We start from the raw sequence: 23,019 nt of genomic DNA, 5'->3' as shown, positions 1-23,019 counted from the left end.
CTCCCGGAAGTGATTACCTCTAGGTCACGGCGCAGGCGTAGAGTACGATTGGCAGCGCGCGAGGCGGAGGTACGCTGTTTGCCGGTCTCCGCGCGGGTCTGGGTCGGGGAACCCGGTGGCTGCTGCGCGGGCGTCATGTCAGACAACGAGGACAAGTGAGTGAGGGAGCTAAGTGACTTTTGCGAAGACTCAGAAGGGGCGGATGAAGTGGGAGCCAGGGTCGAAGGAAGTTGAGCCAGGGGTTGAGGGGACTGGGGGTGCTGAGGGGGCCCGCAGAGCCGGAGAAGGGAAAGGCTGGGAACTAGGAGCATAGACCCGGCCAGAGGCTGGGCGCGGAGAAGGCCCCGGCTTGAGGGTCCAGAGAGGATCAGTGAAAAAAGTACCTTTCAGCAAACTTCCACTGAGTCGGGCTCTATGTCAGTACCAAATGTTGAAATGTATTAGGTATAGTCTGTGCTCTTCAGCTGGGGTCTCTTTCTAGAAGAGGCCCATAGTTAAGATGAGGACGTCAGGTGACTGACTTATTGGATGATTCACTGGTTAGGTGGATATTTATTGAGAGCCTCCTACGTATCACATGAGACTCAGATCTCTGCCCACTTTGATTCTAGTAAGTGATGCTCTAACTAACGGGCTTCTTACACTTGTGCAGTTTTGATGGAGACGACTTTGATGACGTGGAGGAGGATGAAGGGCTCGATGACTTGGAGAATGCCGAGGAGGTCAGTACTGAGCCTTGGGCTCCCCTCTGCAGCCCAAGCTGCCAGATAGCCCCGCCAGTGATGGCCGATTGCATGCCTCTGCCTCCCATTTGTGGTCAGGGTACTGCCAGTTCGAATGAGGAGAGATTTAGTCCTGGGTAGTGGAAGAGTCCTACAGGGTTGGCCCAAAGGCTTTTGTCCTCTTGGACCACAGAGCATGGCTTCTGGGGCAGTTAGTTGACTCAGAGTCGAAATAGCCCCTTCATTCATTGTGCAGACATGTGCTGAATGTTTATTATGTACCAGGAGCTCAGCAGGGTGAGGCTAAATAAAGAGCAAAGGGGAGAGTGACCTGGGATAAGGCTGGAGAGGTGAGGGCCAAGATCAGGCAAGATTTTGTAGGCTAGGGGTAGTGGGAAGCTGCTGACAAGTTTTGGGGAGCTGGGGAGTGGCATGATCCAGTGAGGAATGAGTTGGGAGGAATAAGAGTCAAAGAAAGCCCAATTAGGGTGCAATCCAGGTGACATCTGTAGCTTGCACTTGGGTGCTGGTAGTGTCTGTGATGAGAAAACAGATTCGAGAGATTTTGGTGGATAGGATGTGGGGCTAAGAAAGTGGGACATGACAGGAATGACTCCCGTGTTTCTGGCTTGAGCAGCTTGGTGGATGAGTTACTGGCATCATAGATAAAATAGGGTTTTCTGTGCTATATGACTGGTGGAGGAAGAAGTGCTTTGTGTCTTCTGGAGAGAGGGATCCCTTGATTGTTTTTTAGGTTGGTAAGGTGAAGGCCCTCTTTTGTTTGGGTTTTCCTGTCTGCCTGGCACTCTGAGGTTACGTGTTCACTGAGTTAGAAACCTTCTTCTCTATCCTTCTGATCTCTTTCCATCTCTCTCCTGTTGATTCTGCCTCCTCCATGTAGTTCAGTCCTATTCCCATTTCTCTATTCCTAGTGCCTCAGCCTGGTTTAGATCCTTATTGGTTTTCACCTGCATTACTGCAGAAACTTTTTACTGGTTTTCCTGCCTTGAGTCTGCTGTTTGCTTTTCTGCTGCCAGAGTTGACTTTTTCTCCTACCCACATGATTGGTTACTATTGGTCTTCCTCAGTGTTCTCTCTGCTTTGGCCCTTACCCTCTACGAAATATTCTCAACAGGGTATCCAGAGTGATCCTTTTAAATCTTCAGTCACTCTATCTCTCCTCTGCTCAGAACCTGCATCTGGTCGCTTCTCATCTCATTCTGAATAAAAGCCAAAAACATGCATAACGTCCTCCATGATCTGACCACCTGCTTCCTCTGTGACCTTCTCTCTTCTCGGTGTCCCTGTCATGCCAGGGAAGTTCCAGCTCAGGACCTTTGACTGTGCTGTCCCCTCTTCCTTTTCCCTTAGATATGCACACAATCTGCTCCTCAGCCTCCTTCAGGTCTGTGTTAAATATCACCTCAGTGAGGCCTTCCCTGACCATTCTATCTCAAATCACTGCATTTGCCCCTTCCTCCAACATCAACACTTGGACACTCTCTGTCTTTTCTCTCTGTTTTCATACTGCACATTTTACTACTAATTTTATTTATTGTTCATCTCACTGTATTCCTGGGTCAGGAAGATCTGCTGGAGAATCTATAGGCTACCCACTCCAGTATTCTTGGTCTTCCCTGGTGGCTCAGTTGGTAAAGAATCCACCTGCAATGCAGGAGACCTGCCTGGGTTCGATCCCTGGGTTGGGAAGATCCCCTGGAGAACGAAATGGCTGCCCATTCCAGTATTCTGGCCTGGAGAATTCCACGGACTGTATAGTCCATGGGGGCTCACAAGGAGTTGGACACGATTGAGCGACTTTTACTTTCACTGTATTATATAGTAAAGCTCTATGGGAGAAAGAAATTTTATCTGTCTTACTGCTCTGTGTCAAGCACTTAGAATGCTATCTGACATATAGTAAGCACTCAGTAAATATTTGTTGACTTAATTTTATATTACAGAATTTATTCTCCTGTCTATAACCCTGTCTGCACCTTTTGTGCTAATCATACCCCACAATTAGGCGTCCAGGCTGAGTACGTTCTCTCCCTCCCGTGTCTTTGCACATATGCAATTCAGCCTGCCTGGAATGCCCTGTCTTTCCTTCCTTGTTAGCTTGGCAGCTCGTACTCATCCTTCTAGACTAGCCCAGGTCTCATCTCTGGACTGTATTCCTAACCCCAGGATGAGGTAGATGTCCCTCACTTTCTTGTGTAGTTTGTGGCACGCTGGCACACTTTCATAGCACTTCGTGTTTTGTTTACTCTTGTCTTTTTGCCGGACTGTGAATTCTTTGAGAGCAGAAACTCTTTCCGTCTCAGCACCTTTATCATGTCTGGCACATGACAGATGCCTAATAAGTGATTATTAAATATATACATATTTAAAGATGGGGTGTTGTTCCTCTTCCTGCTTCGGGTAAGGTTGTCTATGCTCAAGGACTTCTTTGTATGGGGCCAACTCTTCCTTCTGGATGAGGCGGCTGGCTTTGGACTCCTGATCACGATTCCTCTTTCACTAGCTCTGAGACTTTGGCCAAGTTGGCTGACTGTCCAACCCTCTAAAATGAGCATTATAATCCCCACTTCATAAGGTTTTTGTGAGGATTGAGTGAGGTGTTACTAAGGCAGTTGCATGGTCACTGGCATGTAGCAAGCAGTAGTGTGGAGGTGCTTACAATCACTGTTGTCGTCATCTTGCCCCTCACCCCCAATAATGCATCCTGAGATTTTTCTGTCTTTTCTGCCTTGGTGTCCAGGAGGGCCAGGAGAATGTTGAGATTCTCCCTTCTGGAGAGCGACCGCAGGCCAACCAGAAACGAATCACCACACCATATATGACCAAGTATGAACGAGCCCGCGTGCTGGGCACCCGAGCCCTTCAGATTGCGTGAGTATGAGCTCCCTCACCATCTTGTCCTTTGATCAGGCCACAGGGAGCCTCCAAGCTGTTGGTAATGGCCCAGCCTGACAACAGACCCTTCCCTTTCTCACAGGCTAAACAAAGGCGGTGCTGTTCCTGTGTGCCAGGCACTGTGCTAGGCCCCTGTCCTCAGGGAGTCTGTGGTCCACTGGGGGAACAGGACATAAGCAGTAGAAGAGTAACAGTAAGAATACAGAGTGTGATGACTGCCTGTCAGGTGGGGAAGCCAAAATAAATGAAATAAGATCAGACCCAGACCCTTGTGGGCTCGTTAGTTGCGGGTGCTGCAGCAGCTTTCACTGGGCTTAAGGTGGTTCTTGACTCAAGAAGACTGGGACCAGCCCAGAGGAGTGAGAGAGCCCTCCACGTCGAGGCCGCGCTGGGAACGTGGAAGCACAGAGCAGTGGTTGGGGGTGTGGGGGTTTGAAATTAGCAACCCTTCCTTTCTCTCCCAAGTTCTCCCAAGTTCCCCTACTGGGAACTTGTTGAAGAACAACATGATTCAGGAGCCAGCCAGGAGACAAGTCAGGTCAGGTCAAAATGTGCGATGCCTGCATGTCTACCCGTCAGCCACAGGCATTGCAGGCGTCAGAGGCCGTGTCTGCGGGGGCAGGGGCCTTGTGCAGAACAGACCCTAAAGCAGCCCCCCTGAGGGCAGTGGCTTTGAGGAAGCAGGGGCTCTTGAAGAGGCTGGGCCACAGGTGCTGGCTTTCCCCGCCAGGCTCCCCTGTCAGATGAGCTCCTCCTCTGTTCTGGTGAGAGTTAAGTGGGAGGACGCAGAGAGCAGATGTGTTACTATTGCTCTCGTGGCAGGTCCTCCCCAGGGAAACAGGAGGCTGAGGAAAGGAGCCCTGTCTCAGACTTCTCACCAGCTGCTGGGAGAAATGGTGGACACCTGGAGGAGGGGTGCTTCGAGAAGAGAGGAGTGGGAAACAGGCTCGAAAGAAAAGCTGGGGCCACGGAGTTGTGGGGCGATACGTATGCTGGGGGAGCGATGATGCTCAATCTGTGCACCCCCACCCCCTGCCCAAGTTTTCAAACAGCACTGGGCTTTTATCTGTGGAGTGAAGGTGACCACTCAGTGGAGGGTTTTATTGGGGCGGGAAACCGTTGTTCTTCACTCGATTGGCAGCGGTTGGCCTCCTGCCGGCCTGGTTGCACCCCTTGCTGGTCTGGGTGAGTTGAGAGCCACACTCCGTATGGTGATTTCAGTGTTGCTGGGGTCAGGACCCTCTAGGCCTGCCCCACAGGGATGGTCACTGCTGGCTACATTTAGCCATTTAAATTTAAGTTAAGTAAAACTAGGTAGGAGCCCAGTGTTTCTGTCTCCTTAGTCACATTTCATGTGCCCGGTAGCCACTGTGGCTACTGTGATAGGTAAAACAGTTAGAGGACATTTCCATCCTTGCAGAGTGCGGGTTGGGTGGTATGAATATGAATATGAACATGAATATGTCTGCTGAACACGACCCAGCAAAAAGAATAATTCGTAAACTGTTTTTTAAGCAAATAGACTGTATGCAAGTTAAAGTCTTTCAGCATCAAATGAGATATTGTGCTTTTGCCTTTTGGAGATGTAAAGAGGTTTAAAGACACAATTCCCTAATCCTCTGGATGTTTACTGACTAGTAGGGAAGAGGGACCTCTTCTAAATACCCAGAACCCAAGGCAGACGAGATTGATGCTTTAAAAGAGAAACAAAAAAGGAGAGAAGGGAATAAAGTGATGTCGTCTTGAAGGTATCCTAGGTGCCAGAAATAGCATTAGGAAAGTGGAGGTGGGCATGTGTGGTTTGTGGTGGAAGAATGGCAAGTAGCTTGGGGCACAAGACTGGAAAACATGTCACTGGTCCCTTGAGTGACATTTAGAAGATGGGCGTGCGTTTGGTGGACAGTCTGGAGCAGGCATTCCATACAAGGCCCAGCATCCTGTTTTCCTTTGGAGGTAAGACTCTTGTCCAGCCTTGTTGGGCTGGAGCACTCCTTCAGATTAAGAGCTCAGTCGCTGTCTGGTGGTTTTGCAGCTGCTGTAAGCCTTGGGCAGTTAGGGCTGGAGCTTGTCTTGAGTTACGGGCCTGCGATCCTGCACTTAGGAGTAGACCCTGAAACATGTTTTCTTGGATATTTGTGGACGAAGTCTCACTCCAGCTCAGTAGCCCCATCTGGTGGCTGAATGGTTGCAACTCTGCTGTGCCTTGCTCAGCCACTGAGTCGTAGCTGACTCTTTGTGACCCCTTGGCTGCTTCCCAAGGAAGGTTGCCACTTGGAACCCCTGTTGGAGACGTTGAGGGCACACTCTCAGATTTCCTGTGTATGTAGTAGGGCTGGATGAATGACTATTCTTGAATTATTCATGTCTTGAAAGAAAGAAGGCATATGCATATCAGGGAAAGCATTTTGCCACATTCTTTAAAACATTAAATAATTAGGGAAGTTTAAATAATTATTGAGAGAAGATATAGAAAAAGTTAAAAACTCAGTTTCTGCCCTTGGGGAATTTTCAGGCTTTGGGGAGTAACAGACATCAGAATATTTAGCAATAGAATTAGTAGATCATTTATTGTAAACTGGTGGCTCTCGGACTGGCTGGTTATCCGAATCACCAGGGGAGCTTTGCTAATGTAGGTTCTCAGGCTCCTTCAGTAGAGAATTTATTCAGCGGGTCTGGGGGAGGACCTGGGAACCTGTATTTTTAGGACGCTCTCCTGGATGATCATCAGGTTTGGGGTCCATTAGTGTAAACTTGAGTTGGAATCAGTAAGGGTGACTTCCTAGAGGAGATGGGCCTGGAACTGGTCTGTCTGTTTTTAGACCCTCTGCTGTGGGCCAAGTGTTGCACTAGAATAGAACTTGGGGTCCTGGACCAGCAGGTCTCATTTGGAAAACTTCAGATGGGTAGTCACAGTTTAGTGACAGTGGTGTTGAAAGAAGTGTGTGTAAAATGAGTCAGGGCCCTGAGGCTTCAGTCTGTGCTTTTCAGGGTGGAGACGTCTGAGCCTCTCACAGGCCTATAAGGAGAGGAAGCACTCACGTGAGAATGCAGAAGGAAAACAACAGGGCCTGTCTAGGAAACTGTGGGGGTTTGGTGTGGCTGTCTAGGAAAATGTGGGGTGAATGGAGGCAGGTAGCATGGGAAAGTACTGCAAAGGTAAGCGGGGGCCAGATGAGGTTCTGCCTGCCTGATGGCCTCGGGGTCTCAAGGAAGAGAGGTAAGCAGGTGAGAGCCTGACCGCAGACCTTGTGTCAAGGCTGGAGGAGCAGGACCCTCGCAGGGGGTGTTGCCAAGACAGAGAAGGAAAATGAGGCGAGCTAGGCCCTGAGGCAGGGCTGGGGGTTGAGTCGGGTGGTCAGAGGGTGAGCTCTTGCACATGTGGTCCTTTGTGTGGGATATTCTGCTGTGGCCGTGGGCTCAGGAGTCTCATGGGCCCTGGGGAAGGTCCTTGGCCGGGGGAGTGGACGTGATGAATGTCACACGACCCACTAATGAAAGCACATGCTTGTCCCATTCACAGTACCTGGTTTCAGTTTGTGGATCACCAGGTTTTTAATGGGAGGTGTTAACAGCACAGTAGAGAGGAGTCTTCAGGGTTCAAATCTTGTTCTGCCACTCACTGGCTGTGTGACCTTGGGGAAATGACTGACCTCCCTGTGCCTAAGTAAAACGGAAGTAGCAGTAGTACTTACTGCTGCTGCTGCTAAGTTGCTTCAGTCGTGTCCGACTCTCTGCAACCCCGTGGACTGGAGCCTACCAGGCTCCTCTGTCCATGGGGTTTTCCAGTACTGGAGTGGGGTGCCATTGCCTTCTCCGGTAGTACTTACTACAAATGAAATAATCTACATGGAGGGTGGAGAGCAGCTATGGCACTTAGTGAATCTTTGCTTATTAGCCAGTACTGTTTTAGCGTTCTTGTTGTGTAGGAGTGGCAGGGCTTTTTGTCTTCGTTTTCAAATGAGGATGCTGAGATTGGGAGAAAGATTCAGGGTCTTTCAGGCACAGTTGAAGCCTAGTCTACCAGCTGCCACTCAAGGGCCCTCGCTGTCAGCGCCCCTGAACCACTGCTCCGCACCTGCCACTTTTGGGAGGTGTCCCCTCTCGGTGCCCTCTCTAGGTGAGCTCTGGGGTGCTGATCTGCTCCTGTTTGTGAAACTCTCCCCAGCTTCATGCTGGGCCCTCTTCCTGTGTGTGTAATCTCCCCACACCTGTCCTTACACCTGCAGGATGTGTGCCCCCGTGATGGTGGAGCTGGAGGGGGAGACAGATCCCTTACTGATCGCCATGAAGGAGCTCAAGTAAGTCACCCAGATCCTGGTTCATGGCTGCAGAGCCCTGGGGGGCATCCCTTGGGTACTCTGCTGCACACCCTCCCCCACTTCCCTGCTGAGGATGTGTGGTCTTGTTCCTGTAGACCCTTAGTTTGGGAGTCAGCCCTTCAAGGGGGAGGAGGGGACAGGCAAAGGGGGAGGGGAGGACCCTGACAAGACATGGACCGTCCCTGTCTGTCCCAGCGTCCCTTTTCCTGCTGCAGTTGGCCTTACCAACATCCCCCTGCTTTCTGCCTCTGCCTTCAGCCGTGGGATGGCAGGCCCCTTGTAGATTTTGGTCCCACACTCAGAGAAGTAGAGACTTTTTTTTTTTTGGCTGAAAGTCCTTTGCTACAAAGTACATCCATGGTCTCAAGAGGATGCTCCTAAGGCTTCTCCTCCCTTGCCTTCTGCACCTGCTGTCCCTCTGCTGCACATCCTCACGTACCTCTATCTCTCCCTGGTCACAGGGCCCGGAAGATCCCCATCATCATTCGCCGATACCTGCCTGACGGGAGCTACGAAGACTGGGGTGTCGACGAGCTCATCATCACCGACTGAGCCGGAGTCAGCCTCCGGACTGGGCCTCCGCCCGTGGCTCGTCTCATAGTCTTTTTATAGTCTTTATACGTGTAAATAGTAAATTCTTCAACTTTCAACCCCCTCTGCCTCCTGCTGCCTGTGAGGCCCACCTCCGTCTTCACTGTTACTGCCCTGCTGCCTAGAGGCTGTGCCCATCCCAATGGCCCTGGGACCATCAGCTCTTTAAGAAGCACCAGGGCCCTGACCCCCTGGGCTCCCCCACATGCCCCCCTCCATGTAGCAGTCCACCAGAGCAGAGGCTGCTGCAGGAGACACCTCGGCTGCCTTCCCAGCAGACAGACGAGCCTTTGTGCCCAGGGAACTGGTTGCCACGGAAACCCCCAATTTCCTTTCCAGTGGGGACTGGCTGCAGGGGCTTCTCCCTTCTCAGGAGTATCACAGAGCAGGTCTCATCAAGCCACCCATTGTTTTCCTAAGGACCTGCCTCGAGCCTCTTATCATGGGCTCGGATCCCCTTTCAGGAGCCAGTGCCCCCAGCAGGAAGCTTGGGGACGCAGTGATCTCCTGCCCTCCCCAAGAGAGCCCTACTGGGCAAGTCAGCAGCTGGAGCAAGGGCCGAACACCTGCCCATCCCAGCCGCACCACCCCTCCCATTCCCCACCTGTCAGACCACTCCCCATACGCCAGTCTGTTCTCCATGACCCACCCTTCTGGTCTGCCACACCCATACCCTCTCCTTTCCCTTCTGTGTGGAGACCCTGATCCCTCCAGGGCCTTCAGTAGGATGGGTGCTGGGGTAATGGTGGGCAGGGCAGCAGGGCTTCTGGGTTCAAGGCGTGACATTAAATCCAGTTGATCACACTGGCTCCTCCCTCCCTTGGGGTTCGGGGGCAGACAACAAGGAGAGGATGTATACTGACACCAATAGGGATGGGAAGGAAACCCATCTCCCTGAATATTCCAGCCTTGACCTTCAGTCTGCTGCCAGCCCCCACTTCCAGGAAGAGGAAGAGCCAGGCTTGCCTGACCTCTGCAAGTGGCGAGGCCCCTGGGGCGGGTGCACCCTGGACAGGGTGGAAGTGACGAGCATCCCCAGGCATGGGAGGGGTGTTGGCTGCTCTGGAGAAGGGTTAATTCAGGGAGCAGTGGACTTCGCACCCCCTTCCACCCTCCTCCAAGCCTGTGGAATCCTTTAATCAAGTTGGGTGCTGAAATTTCAGCTCTGAAATGCCGCCTTTGTGCTGGCATCCAGGCGGCCGCCCCAGAGTGCGGGGGTCACTTTCTCGGCCCCGTTTCTCTAAATGGTCTCTTTGTTCCTGCTGGGCCGCTCAGTATCAGATGTGATTAAAGGGAGATGGGGCTGGGGTGGCGGAGGAGAGAGGGACTGGGGGAGGGAGGGGGTTAACCCTTAGGGGATAGGGTGTAGAGGAGAGATGGAGAAAGGGGTGTTTACCCTCCCACCTGCCCCTTCCATTCTCCCCCTTCACAGAGTCAGGCCCTCGCTACTCAGCTGGCCCGGCCAGGGCACCATCTCCTCGACCCTCTCCAGATACACCTGTCCCTTCTCTGTTTACTGCGGAGCCACTACTTCACTGAGGCCCGAGCTCATCTGGAATCTCAGGTCTAAGGAATGAGCACAAGCCATGTCTTCTGACTTCTGCGGGCCATTCCCTCTCCTCCCGTGTCCCCAGTGACTCTCCAGTCTCGTTGAGGTCATGCAGGTGGTGATTTCATTTTTTTGATGTAGCCCCTCCCACCTGCCCTGCCCGCTCCACGTCCACAATCCCAGAGAACACAGGAGCACATAGGAAACACTGGACAGGCTAGAAATGGACTAATGTCCTGCTTCTCAATAGAGGCAGAGGGAGGTTGTAAGAAGTAGGAGCGCATAACTGATTGACCCCCTAATGAAATTCTAGAATAGGCTATTGCATATTTGAAAACACTTGGGTAATAAAAAGATTCTGGAGCTAGCATGGGGTTTCTAAGGATATCACCAAGTGAACCAAATTTTCTTTTTTCCAATGGTTACCAGCCTGGTTGGTTGGAGGAATGCCACAGATACAGGGAATCTTGATTGGAACAAGGCATTAGGCAGTCTGTGTGACTGTGATAGAGAAGCAAGTACCTCAGGGTGACATAATTAGATTCAGAATTGTCTGGACAGCTTTCCAAGTATAGATGATAGAATGGAGAGGTTTTCGGTGGTGGACACAGGGTCTGTACCCTCTCATTCCAATCTTTTTTCATTAGTAACCTGAATGAGGATATTTGAGTTTCAAACATGAAGCTCAGGAGAGCTATAAATGGGATTCAGAATTCAAAGGATCTAACATAGGTGGGGAAATGGTCAAATGCAAAAAGATGAAATCTGTTCAAGACCAGTAAAAAAATCCTGCATTTATCTACAATACAAGGACAGCCAAGCAGCAGAAAACCACTTGTATACAGTTCAGGGTGGTCCAGCTTGGCTGCAGGTTTTATCTATAAGAGGAAGAATTTGTAGTTACCACTATGCTTCATGGGAGCCAGCGGTTTTGGCAAAGTGGCCTGAAGAGCTTGCAGGACACAGCTTCCAGGTGGCGGTCTGCCCACCCTGGAGGACTGGGCTAGTTCTTGGTGCCCCCTCCCCCACCTGAGGTCCTGACTAGGAGGTGAGGGGCTGGAGCTCACAGATAGAAGAAATGAATACTGGATCTGGGGATGCTGGTCTGGAGCCGTGAAGGAAGCACGGCCTCAGATTACAAGTGGAAATAGGGCAGGTGGAAGAGACGATGGTTAAGGGTGCAAGGTTTGGAGTCAGCTGGCTTCACATTCTGTACCAGCACTTCTTAGCACCCACCTCTCAAAGTGTCAAGTCCATGTCTGGGAAATGGGGATAACGATTGGGCTCACTCCCTCATAGGCCAGAAGGATATAAAGCACTTGGCCAGGGAGCACCCAGTACATGGGAGCTATTAGTGTCTCTATGAACTGGGTGGAAGGGGAGACTTTAGCCATCAGAGCTGTCCATTGATGGAGCGTAGAGAAAAGATTTCCCCTGTCCCTGAGGTGGAGGAGCCTGGGTCCCAGAGTGCAGGTTGGAATTCTCCTGAGCAAAGAGCTTTTGGGAGGGAAGCCCCAAAGGATTAGATGGTGTCTGCCATCCTAGTTTATACTTAGACATGGGCAGCTGCTAGATCCTGGTGTGGACCTGTGTGTGTTTGTGTTGCTGGGGGAGGTCGCAAGTGGAAGGTACAGTGAGAGAAGGCCCACTCACCCGTCCTAAAGGACCAGGCCTACTGACTGCAGACAGCAAGACCTCAGACCTGATCTACCTTTCACATACTTGTTCCTTGAAGTCTTTGCAAGGCCCCTTCTCTGCTGGCTGAGAACGGGCTGCTTGGAAGGCACTCATGCTGAGTCCCAGCTGAGCCGGCAAGTGGCCCACCTGCAGTGTGGACACCGCTGGGCTGGGGGCAGAGCTCCAGTCTGAGGCCTCAGTTCTGAGCACCCGCTGACCCCACTGTGATGCCAGCTGTCCTGAGCTACTGCACTGGGCAAGAGAGAGGGGACCTTTGGATTATCTGTCCTTTGCATTCTACCCTCTAGCACTTCCAGAAAGCATTTGAAGAAGCAGGGTGCAGGGATAAGAGACCAGGTCAGGCCCACCAAGCAGGTAACCGGAACCTTTAATTTTATTATGTGGAATGTTTAATGCAGAGTTAATAGGGGCTGGAGTACCTAGCAGAGGGGAGGGGGATAGAGGGAGCTACTGAGATAAATAAGGGGGGGGCGGTAATGAGTTACATGTGGACTTGGGGGTGGAGGGCTGCAGAATAGGAAAATGGGGGCAGAAGAGAGCTACATACTTTATTCAAATACCACTGGGAGGCAAAGGGGAAAAGGCCAGGGCAGCATGTACATGTCAGGAGTTTAGTGTCTTCAGCCTGCTGCCAGCAACCAGGGTGCTGGGCCCTGGGTCTCCCCTTGGAGCCGAGGGTTTGGGCCTGAGCAGCTCTAACTCTCTGGGAAGCCCAAGGAGTTGGGGCTGAGAGCGCAAGGACCACAGAGCCTGGTGAGGTTGGGGGGCGGGGGGCTGGTGGGAGCCGGGAGGAAGGCTCTGTGAATTGTCTCCGAATCCTTTCCTGGGGTCCCGGCCTGCTCACGTCCGGGGTGTGCCTCAAAGTCGGGAGGTTGTCCTGGAGTGGGACCTGGCCCTTTGCTCCATCAGACAAAGAACGAGGTTATTGGCACCGAAATGGATCTGAGGGCCTCTGTGCCAATTCCTTCCTGTGTTCAGGAGGGGAGGGGGGCACTGAAGGGTTGAGGAGACCTCCCTCTGAACCCCCATCCCACCCCCACTCCCTCGAGGTGGTTCAAAGCTGTCCTCAGCCCCCTGAGGGGCAGACGGAACCCGTCCCAGTCCCTGACGCAGGTTTCTGGTTGGCCCTGCTCTTCAGACACGTGGCCTGGCTTCACGGGTTAGGTCAGACCCCCTATTCCTCGCAGAAGAGGAAACACAGGACAGGGGTGGCCAGGCCTCCGATTCCCATCCGACCGACCCTGGGTGCTTCACCCTCCCAGAGGAGGGTAGGCGGGGCCTGCTCAGATCCTGGGATTGAGGGTCATTCCTGGGGGGGAAGGTACAGCCCCTCCTTTTTCGGTTTAGGGGCAACAAGCTACCTCCTTCTCCTCTGCCCAGCCGAGTAGCCCAGGGCTGTGCCTGGGCCGGAGCTTGGGTAGGATGGGGTGGGGTCATCAAAGGCAGTGAGCCAGACAGAAGGCCTTCCCCTCAGCTGTCAGCCTCTGCAGCCTCCTCCTCTGCCGCCACCGGGCCTGAGATGGGCGAGGAAGAGGGTGCGAGGGCTGGGGGAAAGGGCAGGGCGAGACGGGTGGTGACAGGGGTGTGGGGCCCCCTTCTATGGCCGGGACAGCGTCGTATATACCGGCTGCTCCCAGTGTGTGGGGCTGTGGGACTGGGGCCCCGAGGGGCTGGGGTCAGAGATGGCCGTGTAGAGGGGCCGCTGCGAGGGCCCCATGTAGGAGAAGGCCGAGTAGAGGCCAGAGGTCTGGCCCGAGTGGCCATAATAGGGTCCTGAGGGCTGATGGTCAGAGTAGTCAAACTGGGGGCGGGAGATGGAGGGGAAGGCGGAGCCGTAGTGGGGCAGACTGAGGGAGGTGTAGGCGATCTGCGAGGTGGACGGCTGGTCGGTGTAGTGCGGGGGCCCCTGGGGCCCCGCGGTCTCCGTCTTCACCTGAGCTTTGGCGTCCACGCCAGGCGGCGAGACCGTGGGCAGAGCCACACCTGGAGGCTTGGAGATCCAGGCAGAGTGTCCACTGGCCACAGCCAGGGCGCTGCCCAGCCCGTAGCCAGCTGCCGAGTAGCTGCCCACGTGGCCTGGGTGCCCGTTGGGCGGCAGGTACTGGTCCAACTCGGCCACGTCGAAGGTCTCCATGTTGGACATTACCTCATGGCTGATCTCACCGATGTCCACGTTGCCGAAGTCGATGTGAGGCTTCCCGCCCTCCCCCAGGGAACGCCCATCCCGCTTGGGGTCTGCCTTGCCTGACTGCAGCTCTGTCTTTGGGGTGGTCGGAGGGGTGGGCGGGCCATGGCTCTGGCCTAGAGGGTGAAGGGAGACAGAGAGAGAGAAAGAGAGAGAGAGGAAGCAGGAACAGAGGTCAGCGGCTGATGGTTTACTTTCAGACGCGATGCCTCCAGGAGGCTGAGGATCCATCACGGCATGGCCTTGTTCGTTCTAACATGTTCAGGGCGGCCTGCGGTGGCATTTGGCTATGTAATGATCTTGGGTTGATGTCCAATCATTTATGAAATTCCCCAGTCCTAGGAATGAGTCTTTTCTCCTACCAGGATAGGACTCCCCTCTCTCGCCCCCACCCCCTCCTGGAGAGGCCTGCTTCATTTTGAGCAAGTTTCCGTTTTCCCCATTGGAAGGAGCTTCCTCACACCAGCTGAAGTCGGGTGCCTTCCCGGCGCTCCTCAGCTGTGCAGCCCAATGGGGTCTGGCCCGTAGGCCTGGCTCGCCCGCTCTCTCTTAAGCACACTCGGCCTCTGCTGGTTGCCCACCCTGCTCACCTCTCTGGCCCTTATCATGTTGGCTGGGTCATCTGTACACCTCTGCCACCCCGGGCCCTGAAGGCCACCTCAAGTGCCCTTTATTCAAGGAAACCTTCCCTCCCACCCAGCGCCCCCAACCACGCTCTCAGCTCCCATCAGGCACCGTGCGGCCCCACTATCCCTCCAGTTGCCTTCTCCCTGCCCATCCTGGAAAGTACTGACGAGAGTGACCTGTGCTACCCCGTTCCTTCGTCTGCCCATTTGCCCCTTCCCAGGTTCATTCAGCAAACATTTAGGGGGCACCACTAAGTGCCAGGCACGGTTGCCAGGCATAGGGGAATACAAAACAAGTCAAATGGTTCCTGTCTGCACAAGCTCCTGGTCTTGGTGGGGGGGATCCAGGGACCCACCCAGGGCTGGAGGGCAGCATCACAGGTGCTGTGGTGAGGATGGGTGAGGGGCTCAGGAGACCAGTGGAGGAAGCCGCTTGCCCTGCCCTGGGGACGTGGGGAAGGGCTCGGGGAGGAGGAGTAGCTGGTCTAGCAAGCTAGGCGCTCCTTGAGGGCAGGCCTATGCCGCCTCCATCAGACCAGAGGCAGTGCTGAATCCTGTGCTGAAAAGATCTGGACTCTGAGTTTGAATTCTTGCTCTGTCACTTACTGTGTGACCCTGGGCTGACCACCTATCTTCTCTTATCAGTTTCCTTATCAGTAAAACAGAGATGATACCAAGCAGCTGAGGACATCGCCTCCTTCTGGAAGCTCTCCTTGGCCAGAGTCTGGTGGGCAGCTGGATATTTTTGGAGACTGACTGGGTGGACGGGGGGTGACTCCTCCCTAAAGGTCATGCCCCCTCTGGGTCTTGCATGGGCTTCACGTGCCCTTGATTCTTCCTGTACTTAATTCACGTGTTTTCATCACTGCTCATCCCTCTATAGAAGGGATGTGGGCTCCTGAGGGACCACGGACCATGGGAAGCGACAGGAGGCTCCAGGGACCGTGGCGTCCCGTTTGGACGCCTGGTGTCTGCTTCCAGGTCTGGCACAAAGGAGGACTTGGAGTGTGTCTTCTGAAGGCAGAGCTCTGCTCACTGACACTTGCCATGTGCCTGGCCCCAAGCATGGTGCTCTGTATGCTACAAACACAAGTGCCCGCAGAGGCCCTGGAGCCCTCAGCTACATGGCAAGTTACCCTCAGCTTTCTGTAGAGTCTACTCTGTAGCATGAGAGTGATCTGCCACACAGTTGAGGTCTGAGCGGCAGTGTGGCTGCCTCATCACAGTTTAGACGGACTGAATGAGTGAACATACATAAAGCAAGTAGCAAAGTGCCCGGCACTCAGTAAGTGCTCAATTAACGTGAGCTGCGCTCATCACCAATGAGAAGGAAACAGGAGGCCCTGCGTCTGGCTTCTCCGTGCAGCATCACATGCCGTGTCTCCCCCGTCAGACTGGGAGGTGGGGGAGAGGCAATGTGCTCTGCCCTCCCGTTTCTCAGAATCGTCCTGTCCCACCTTTCTCTGGTGTAACTGGCCCACTGGCCTCCATTGGCCTCCTTCACGGGTCTCTTCACCCCGAACCAGTGCCGCCTCCTAGCAGTCCCGGCCAGAGCCCTCTTGCTCAGCCGCCTCCCCCGACACCTGAGCCCGCTCTGAACTGCCAGTGGGTCCCTGCAGCCCAGCTGGGCCACGACAGCCTGGCCAGCCCTTCCCAGAGCCTCGGGTCTCAAGTCCTGCTCCAGCCTTTGGCTCTCCCCGCCGCCCACAGCCTCCTCCCAGCCCCAGGCTCACCTGAGGGGTGCTCGGGGTTTCCGTCTGACAGCGGGGAGCCCTCGCCCGGGTGCCGGTGGTCCAGGTGGGCGCTCTTGTAGTGGGCCTGAATGGCGGCCGCCCCGCCCTGCTCAGCCTCCCCGCCTGGGCACTCCGCCTCCCCCTGGGCCGCCTTCCCGTTCTTCCGTCTCCGCGGCTGGTACTTGTAGTCCGGGTGGTCCTTCTTGTGCTGCATCCGCAGCCGCTCGGCCTCCTCAATGAAGGGGCGCTTGTCGCTCTCGTTCAGCAGCCTGGGGTGGGGAGAGCGCAGAGGGGCCACCGTGAGTGCCTGCCCTGGAAGAAATGAGGCCCGGGGGGCTGGGGGAGACTGGCGGGCAGGGTCCCGGGTGGGAGTCGCGCTGTCTGGTCTAGGGACTGGAGGATGTGAGCCCAAAGCACCACAGCCTCAGAGGGCAGCCATCTCTGCCCCCAAACCTCTCAGGGACTGGCGTGTGAGAGAACCACCCTGCCGCTCCAGGCAGTCCCTGAGGATGGCGTTAGAATAGAGCTTACAAGAGGCACAGAGCATCCTTCAGTTTGAAAAGTGAAGTCGCTCAGTCATGTCCGACTCTTTGCGACCTCATGGACTGTAGCCTACCAGGCTCCTCCATCCACAGGATTTTCCAGGCCAGAATACTGGAGTGGGTTGCCATTTCCCTCTCCAGGAGATCTTCCCGACCCAGGGATTGCACCCGGCTCTCCCGCATTGTAGGCAGACGCCTTACCCTCTGAGCCACCAAAAACTCTTTCTTCAAAGCTGTCTTCAAGTGGAGCTGGCTGCCTCGTTAGGGGGTGAGCTCCCTGAGACTGGAGGTGTGCAAACAGGAGGAAGAGCCCAGTGTCTGCTACTTCCCAGCTATGTGACCATGGGCAAGTCACTTCTCTGAGCTTTAGTTTCTTCATCTACAGAACGAGGATAATACCTACTTCTAGGTGTGGGAGTGGCCAAGATAATGGCGTGAAGCACTGTGCATGGGACCTGGGGATTGGGGGGATGGGGGCGGCACCTTGAGAAACAGGTACAACTCTAATGCTGCCTGTGGGGTGGTGGGCAAGAGGACCTGCGGTGGAACCCCTCAACTCTGGAGTCATTTTTGTGAATTCCAGCGTGGTGGGGCCGAGGCGGGCAGGATGCGTGTGCCCCTCACTACGTACGGACCCCCACCTCACGGGGCGATCGTATCTCCTTGTCCAGGGAGGGAAAGAAGGTAAAGGAAGCTCCTGTCTTCCAAGACCCTGGACGGGGGCATTGAGACCCTCTCCCCAGTCTGAGCCCAGCCAGTGAAATGCAGCCCCTGTAGACCGTACATCCACCCACCTGATTCCAGCCAGGGCTGGGGTCAGGGGAGTTCAGGGCTGGGGTGCCTCTGGTGAGGAGGGCAGGAAGGATGCCTCGAAGAGGGGCTCAGGGAAAGAAACAGATTCCCGGACCCCCAGACATAAGGGACTCTCCAGGAGCAGCTCTGTCCTTTAGCCCAAAGGGCCTCTCTCTCCAGCTGCACCCCCCTCCTCCGTGGGTGCCCTCTTCACCCAGTCAGGAGAAGGCGGGGCCCTCCCTGCCCAGGATGGGAGGGGGTGGTCACACCAGGCACCTCCTAGCGGGCAGCGGGCAGCGGCATTCCTCTCCAGCTTAGCCTGCTCGGCTGCCCTCCCCCCGGGCCATGGCCCAGCCCAGCCCAGCCCAGCCCAGCCCAGCTCTCTCCAAGGGCCCCACTAGCTGAGTGATGGGATGGGGACCCCAGACCATCAGGGGTTGGGAGTGGGGTGCAGCCTTTCTGACCCCAGCTGCGCCCTCTCCCCCGCCCCCAGCCAGCCCAGGGTAGGTGGGGAAGGCCCAAAGGTGGATGCCTGGTGAGGAGGGGAGGTGGCACGTGGGGGCACCTCAACCAGCCGTGGCCCCGGCACAGAGGCTCCCAGGATGGCAGGGGACTCTGCACTCCGTCTCCCACCCCAAACCTTCCCTGTGCCCTCCGCCCACTGGCAACCAGATGTGAATCCACAAGAAAATGGCAGGGGGCAAGGAGTGCGAGTGGGGGGCACAGGCTAGAAGAGAGGGAAGACTCCAACTTGCACTCATTGGCGCCTCCCAGCGCTAGTTCCCAGCAGCGCCCTAACTTGGAGAGAAACCTACCCGGGGGAGGTGGTGAGGGTGGGGTCTGCCAGCCCCAACCCCAGTCCTAACGAGCCCAACACCAATCTCACCCCCAAACCCAACCCCAGTTGCACCCAGACCTTCAGTTTCAGCTCTGTTCAGGCTCTTTCCTGACCCCAAACCCGTCCTCCCCTACCACAGAAACCCAATCCCAAATTTCATCTTGACTCCAGTGTCACCACAGCTCTAACTACACACCTGGTTTGCTCTTCACCTCTGCGTCTCCAAGGTCTGGAATGGGGAGGGGGGGCGGTGGGCTGATTCCCCACCCAAACTGGAATCTCCAACTGGAGGGGGGCGCCTCCACGGTGAGGCACACTGGCTCTGCTCTACCTGCTCCCGTGGGGGCTTACCTAAGGGTCCGGGGAGGTTCCAGCCTGTGACCCCACCTTTTCTGTCTCTTGGCTCTAATTATTCTCCCCAGGTGGGTCAATCAATACACCGCCTCCCCCAGTACCATGAGATCAACATCTAACAGGCCTTTCCTGGGTGGGCACTGAAGGTTAGTGGTTGGCACACTCCCCTAGCCACTTGCGAGCCAGGACCTGGACGCTGGTGTGTCTGATCGACCCCCTTCCAGCGTCCCACACAATCTGTCTGCATGTCTTTCTCTTTTCATGTATAGGGCCCCTGATTGCCAGTTCTGCCCAGCTAGCCATACCCCTTCTTGATAGCCTGAGATTCATGAGCCGGTGTCGGGGGTGGGGGTGGGGTGCAGATTTCAGGAGAAGCCCCTGGAGAGGCAGGCTAGCCTAACCCAGTTCAGAGGTCTCCCGGGGTCCCCACCCAGGATCCAGGCAGCCCACCCCCTGTTGGCGTAGCCTTTGATCCTTGTCACTGTCTGGTCACCCTCCCACCGCTGGGGTTGGGCCCTGAGTAAGCAGTGCCTGCTTTCCTGGTTTCCCGCCTGCCCCCCCCCCAACTCAGGTTGGCCGCTGGGGGTCACCTTGGGCCCCTGTGCACACAGCCTGAGGTGAGGGGTGGTCAGGAACAAGTCCCTTTAAGGAGCCCAACCTGGGATTCTGGGCTGGGGAAACAGGGACAGACAGGGACGATGGAGGGTCCAACCTTATATCCTTGGCAACAGTGTGGGGGAGCGGTGGGTGGGGGGCTGTCCATCCTTGCTTTGATGCTCTCACTGGGCTTACACTGTGGTCTGCTCATGGTCCCCAAGGCCTGTTCTGTCTGCCTGTCTGCCTCCCTCCTGGTTGTCTGTCTCTGACTTGCTCGTCTCTGCCCCATGGCACCAAGGGTCCTGGCTTGGGCTAAACCCTGCCATGATGTGGATGGACCTTGGGCAGAGGAGCTGGCTTCGACCTCTGCTCCTGGGCAAGGCTAGACCCTCTGAGTCCATGCAGCAGTTTGACCACTGAGCCCAGGGCCTGTTGGGGTGAGCCAAGTGCTGAGGGGGGTGGGGAAGAAGCACCAGGCCTTTAGCAAACACATGGCCAGGGCCAGGCCCAGGGGGCTGGATGTGAATTCCTCTCGGTCTCTTGGGGGTTTTCCTGCTCCTTCCACCACCTTAAGCCTTTGGCCTTCTAGGCCAAGCTCCACTGTGTTGGGGCCGGCAAGGGGAGGGGTGGCAGGCTCCCCTGACACTCTCTGCAGCTCGGATGCTCCTCATTCCTGTTCTCCTCTGCCCTCACCCCACAACCTCCGGACCGTGTCGTAGAGGGGAGGTGTGACCCACTTCTGTCACCGAGGATGGTGTGTGGGAAGACCACTGGCTGAAGCGTCAGGGGACCTGGTTCTGGCCCTAGCTCCGCCACCAGCTGTTACATGGCCTGGGCAGTCCCTCTGCCTTCCTGGGCCTATCTCCTGGACAGTCCAGTGGGGAATCAGATAACCTCTGCAGACTTTCACCTTCTGGAACCCCTGTTCTCTTTCTGAGCTGCCCAGGACTTCTTGAGGGGGTGGCGTTGCCTTGGTCAACAACGTATTCCCAAGGGAACAGCCTAAACCCCAGACCAGAGGTGAGGCCGACTTCCTTCTCAAGGGCATGTTCTTCCCCCAAAGTTTGAGCTGCTTCCAGAGAACCTGGGACTCTGAGGGACCCGGGGTAGGAAAGGGGCCAGCTGTTCCTCCTGGCCAGGGCTCTCAGCTCCAGGGCTGGAGGGGTAGGAGGTTACTCAATCCTGGGTGGGGCCCTGGAAAGGAAGATGGCGCCTGGACTGGGAGAGGGAGGGAGGGGAAGAGACCAGCCTGGCAGCTCTGGGACCCGGTGGGAGGGGGAGTCTCCTCTCCACACGTCCCCTTCCCTGGGGGATGAAGAAGCCCTGGGCCTGAAGGAGGGGTGCTCAGAAGGGTGCAGAGGAGGAGGCTGGGGTAGGACAGGGACCGGCAGCGGCCTGCTTGGCCTCCATCCCTCACCCTTTCAAAGACCCGGACCTGAATTCCTTGTCTGCCCCCATCTCAGCCCTGCAGTTCTCCACCTGGCTGCCTCAGTTTCCCTGCCTCTCCAGCCAGGCCTTCAGTTCTTTCCCAGACGTTTCCCTCGCATCCCCTTTGACCAGAGGGCAGTGGCACCCTTGAGTGGCACCTGCGGGAATGGGGTTAGTGCACGACTATGGTGTGGATGCCTCCACCAGCCTTCTCTCCCTTCCACCTTCACTCTTGCCCACTCCTCAGAAGCCCAGGCCCCAGCTCCTGCCACCGGCAGAATTCCAACCGCGAGGGGGCGCCTTCCAGCCCGGTGCCCTGGCTGGGGAGCGGGGCCTAGGCCGCTGGAGATCGGCGGGAGCGCAACCCCAAGGGGGTACTGGGGAAAGGGCGGGCCCGATCCCTCAGCTGGCCGTCCAGTCCCATCGAGGAGGTGGCTGCCCCAGGAGAAGGGCCCAGGCCGTGAGCGCCTCGCCCCATTCCACCCGCGGGTAGAGGGCCTGGCGGGAGCTCCCTGGAGGCGGGTCGGGGGCGCTCACCTCCAGAGCTTGCCCAGCGTCTTGCTGAGCTCGGCGTTGTGCAGGTGCGGGTACTGGTCGGCCAGCTTCCTGCGCGCCGCCTGCGCCCACACCATGAAGGCGTTCATGGGCCGCTTGACGTGCGGCTTGCTCTTGCTGGCGCCGTTGACGCGCACCGGCATGGGCACCAGAGTCCAGTCGTAGCCGCTGAGCACCTGGCTGACGGCCTCGCGGATGCACACGGGGAACTTGTCATCGTCCGCCTCGCCGTCCTGCTGTTCCTTCTTGACCTTGCCCAGCTCGCCGGGCCCCGGGCTAGCTCGCAGGCCCGAGCCGCCGCCGCCGCCGCCGCCGCCGTCGGGCCCCAGCGACGGCGCGCTCCCCGGGGACAGGCAGCGCGGCTCCTCGGAGCCCACGGGGCTCAGCTCCACCTCGGACAGGTCCTGCTCCTCTGCCATGTCGCCCCCGGCCGCCGCCGCCGCCGCCGCCGCCTCGGCCGCCTCCCCGGGGCCCGCCGCCGGGGTCCTGGCGAAGAGTCCAACGCTCACCTGGACGACGGGAAGGAGGGCGCAATGGGCGGCGTGCGCGCAGCCCCGACGGCGGCCCGGCACGCGACTCAGGCACAGCCCTAAGGTGGGGCCGGCCGGCTGCCCCTAAACCCACCGCAGCCCCTGGGGCCCGCGCACATGCCAGACCTGGGCTCGGCCTCTTAGCTCCCGCCTCCATGTCTTCCCCCCACCTGGTCCCAACCGCCTCTTGCTGTGGGTGGGTTCGGGTTTGGTTTTTTTTTTTTTTAAAAAAAGAAAAACCTCCTCTTGGGTGGAGGTTTGTTGATGGAAAGGAAGAAAAACGGACTCTTTCTTTTGCTCTAATCCTGGCTCCTGGAATTTCCCACCTTTTCGCTCACCTTTCCTTTTTCCCTTCCGCCTGACCCCCGACGGGGGACTAGAAGAGGAACTGGGCTGGGGGCAGACGCCTGTGTCAGCTTCTCTCCGCCCCACGCCCCACCGCAGGGTCCCAAGCCTGGGCCCCGGGAAGGGAGGAGCGGGCTGCGCACTCACTCACCTCCTCGGACCTCTCCTCCAGTCTAGGGCTTGTCCTGAGGAAGTGGAAAACCGTGTCCCAAGGTGTGCGGTCCAGCTCGGGGGCTGGGGGTGGGGGACGCTGGTGGGCTGATTGGGAGGGGCTGGGGGCCCCCAAGCCTCAGGCCACGGGCCTCGTCAGGACGGAGCCTGAATCCTCACCACCAACCACCCTGGCCGGACAGCCTGAGACTGACTGAGCGCTGAGCTGCTGCCGAGGGCTGGGGAAGGAAGGAGGGGGGAGAGGGGGAGGGGGAGGGGAGGGAGGGAGGGAAGGGCAGAAGGTGGAGCCTCCAGCGCTTTCCTTCATCCCCAACACTCTGGGCTCCTCCGCCAGGCCCCCCCACCCCAGCTCCCTGCGCTGCTGGCTGCCCCCAGGCCCATCCTGGGAAGGTGTCGGAGTGGGGGTGGTCAGGCTGGGATAGCCTGTGGAGGCAGGTGGGCAGGGTCACAACTTATCCCTTGGGGGAAAATTGGGCCCACCTGGGACCCCCAACCTCTGTCTCAGGTGTCGGAATGGGCAGCTGGCAG

General features: G+C 56.6%; 2 protein-coding genes across 2 annotated transcripts; one reads left to right on the top strand and one right to left on the bottom strand.

Moving 5' to 3' along the window:
- The first annotated feature begins 8 nt into the window (after window positions 1-8).
- Window positions 9-8,609, top strand: POLR2F (RNA polymerase II, I and III subunit F). Its single transcript, XM_043880723.1, has 5 exons — window positions 9-155; window positions 653-722; window positions 3,484-3,614; window positions 7,865-7,936; window positions 8,419-8,609. Exons 1-5 carry the CDS (start codon window positions 136-138, stop codon window positions 8,507-8,509), a joined length of 384 nt encoding a protein of 127 aa, XP_043736658.1. The 5' UTR covers window positions 9-135; the 3' UTR covers window positions 8,510-8,609.
- A 3,541-nt stretch (window positions 8,610-12,150) lies between these two features.
- SOX10 (SRY-box transcription factor 10) lies at window positions 12,151-22,692 on the bottom strand. The gene is made up of 4 exons (XM_043880719.1): window positions 22,472-22,692; window positions 21,428-21,954; window positions 16,340-16,608; window positions 12,151-14,096 (listed from the first exon to the last, which is right to left on the bottom strand). The coding sequence occupies exons 2-4, from the start codon at window positions 21,862-21,864 to the stop codon at window positions 13,393-13,395; spliced, it is 1,410 nt and encodes a 469-aa protein (XP_043736654.1). The 5' UTR covers window positions 21,865-21,954; window positions 22,472-22,692; the 3' UTR covers window positions 12,151-13,392.
- Between the last annotated feature and the right edge of the window lie 327 nt (window positions 22,693-23,019).

The sequence above is a fragment of the Cervus elaphus genome, chromosome 22, assembly GCF_910594005.1.
Source record: "Cervus elaphus chromosome 22, mCerEla1.1, whole genome shotgun sequence".
Classification (NCBI taxonomy): domain Eukaryota; kingdom Metazoa; phylum Chordata; class Mammalia; order Artiodactyla; family Cervidae; genus Cervus; species Cervus elaphus.
Note: the sequence above shows the minus strand (reverse complement) of the source record. Positions and strands in the feature narration are given on the sequence as shown.

Excerpts from the sequence above, each read along its gene's own strand:
- POLR2F (XM_043880723.1), top strand. The coding sequence starts at position 136 with ATGTCAGACAACGAGGACAA. Across the intron at positions 723-3,483 it reads ACTTGGAGAATGCCGAGGAG|GAGGGCCAGGAGAATGTTGA; the intron begins GTCAGTACTGAG and ends CTTGGTGTCCAG. Across the intron at positions 3,615-7,864 it reads ACCCGAGCCCTTCAGATTGC|GATGTGTGCCCCCGTGATGG; the intron begins GTGAGTATGAGC and ends TTACACCTGCAG.
- SOX10 (XM_043880719.1), bottom strand. The coding sequence starts at position 21,864 with ATGGCAGAGGAGCAGGACCTGTCCGAGGTGGAGCTGAGCCCCGTGGGC. Across the intron at positions 16,609-21,427 it reads ACGCTGGGCAAGCTCTGGAG|GCTGCTGAACGAGAGCGACA; the intron begins GTGAGCGCCCCC and ends TCCCCACCCCAG. Across the intron at positions 14,097-16,339 it reads AAACCCCGAGCACCCCTCAG|GCCAGAGCCATGGCCCGCCC; the intron begins GTGAGCCTGGGG and ends TTCACCCTCTAG.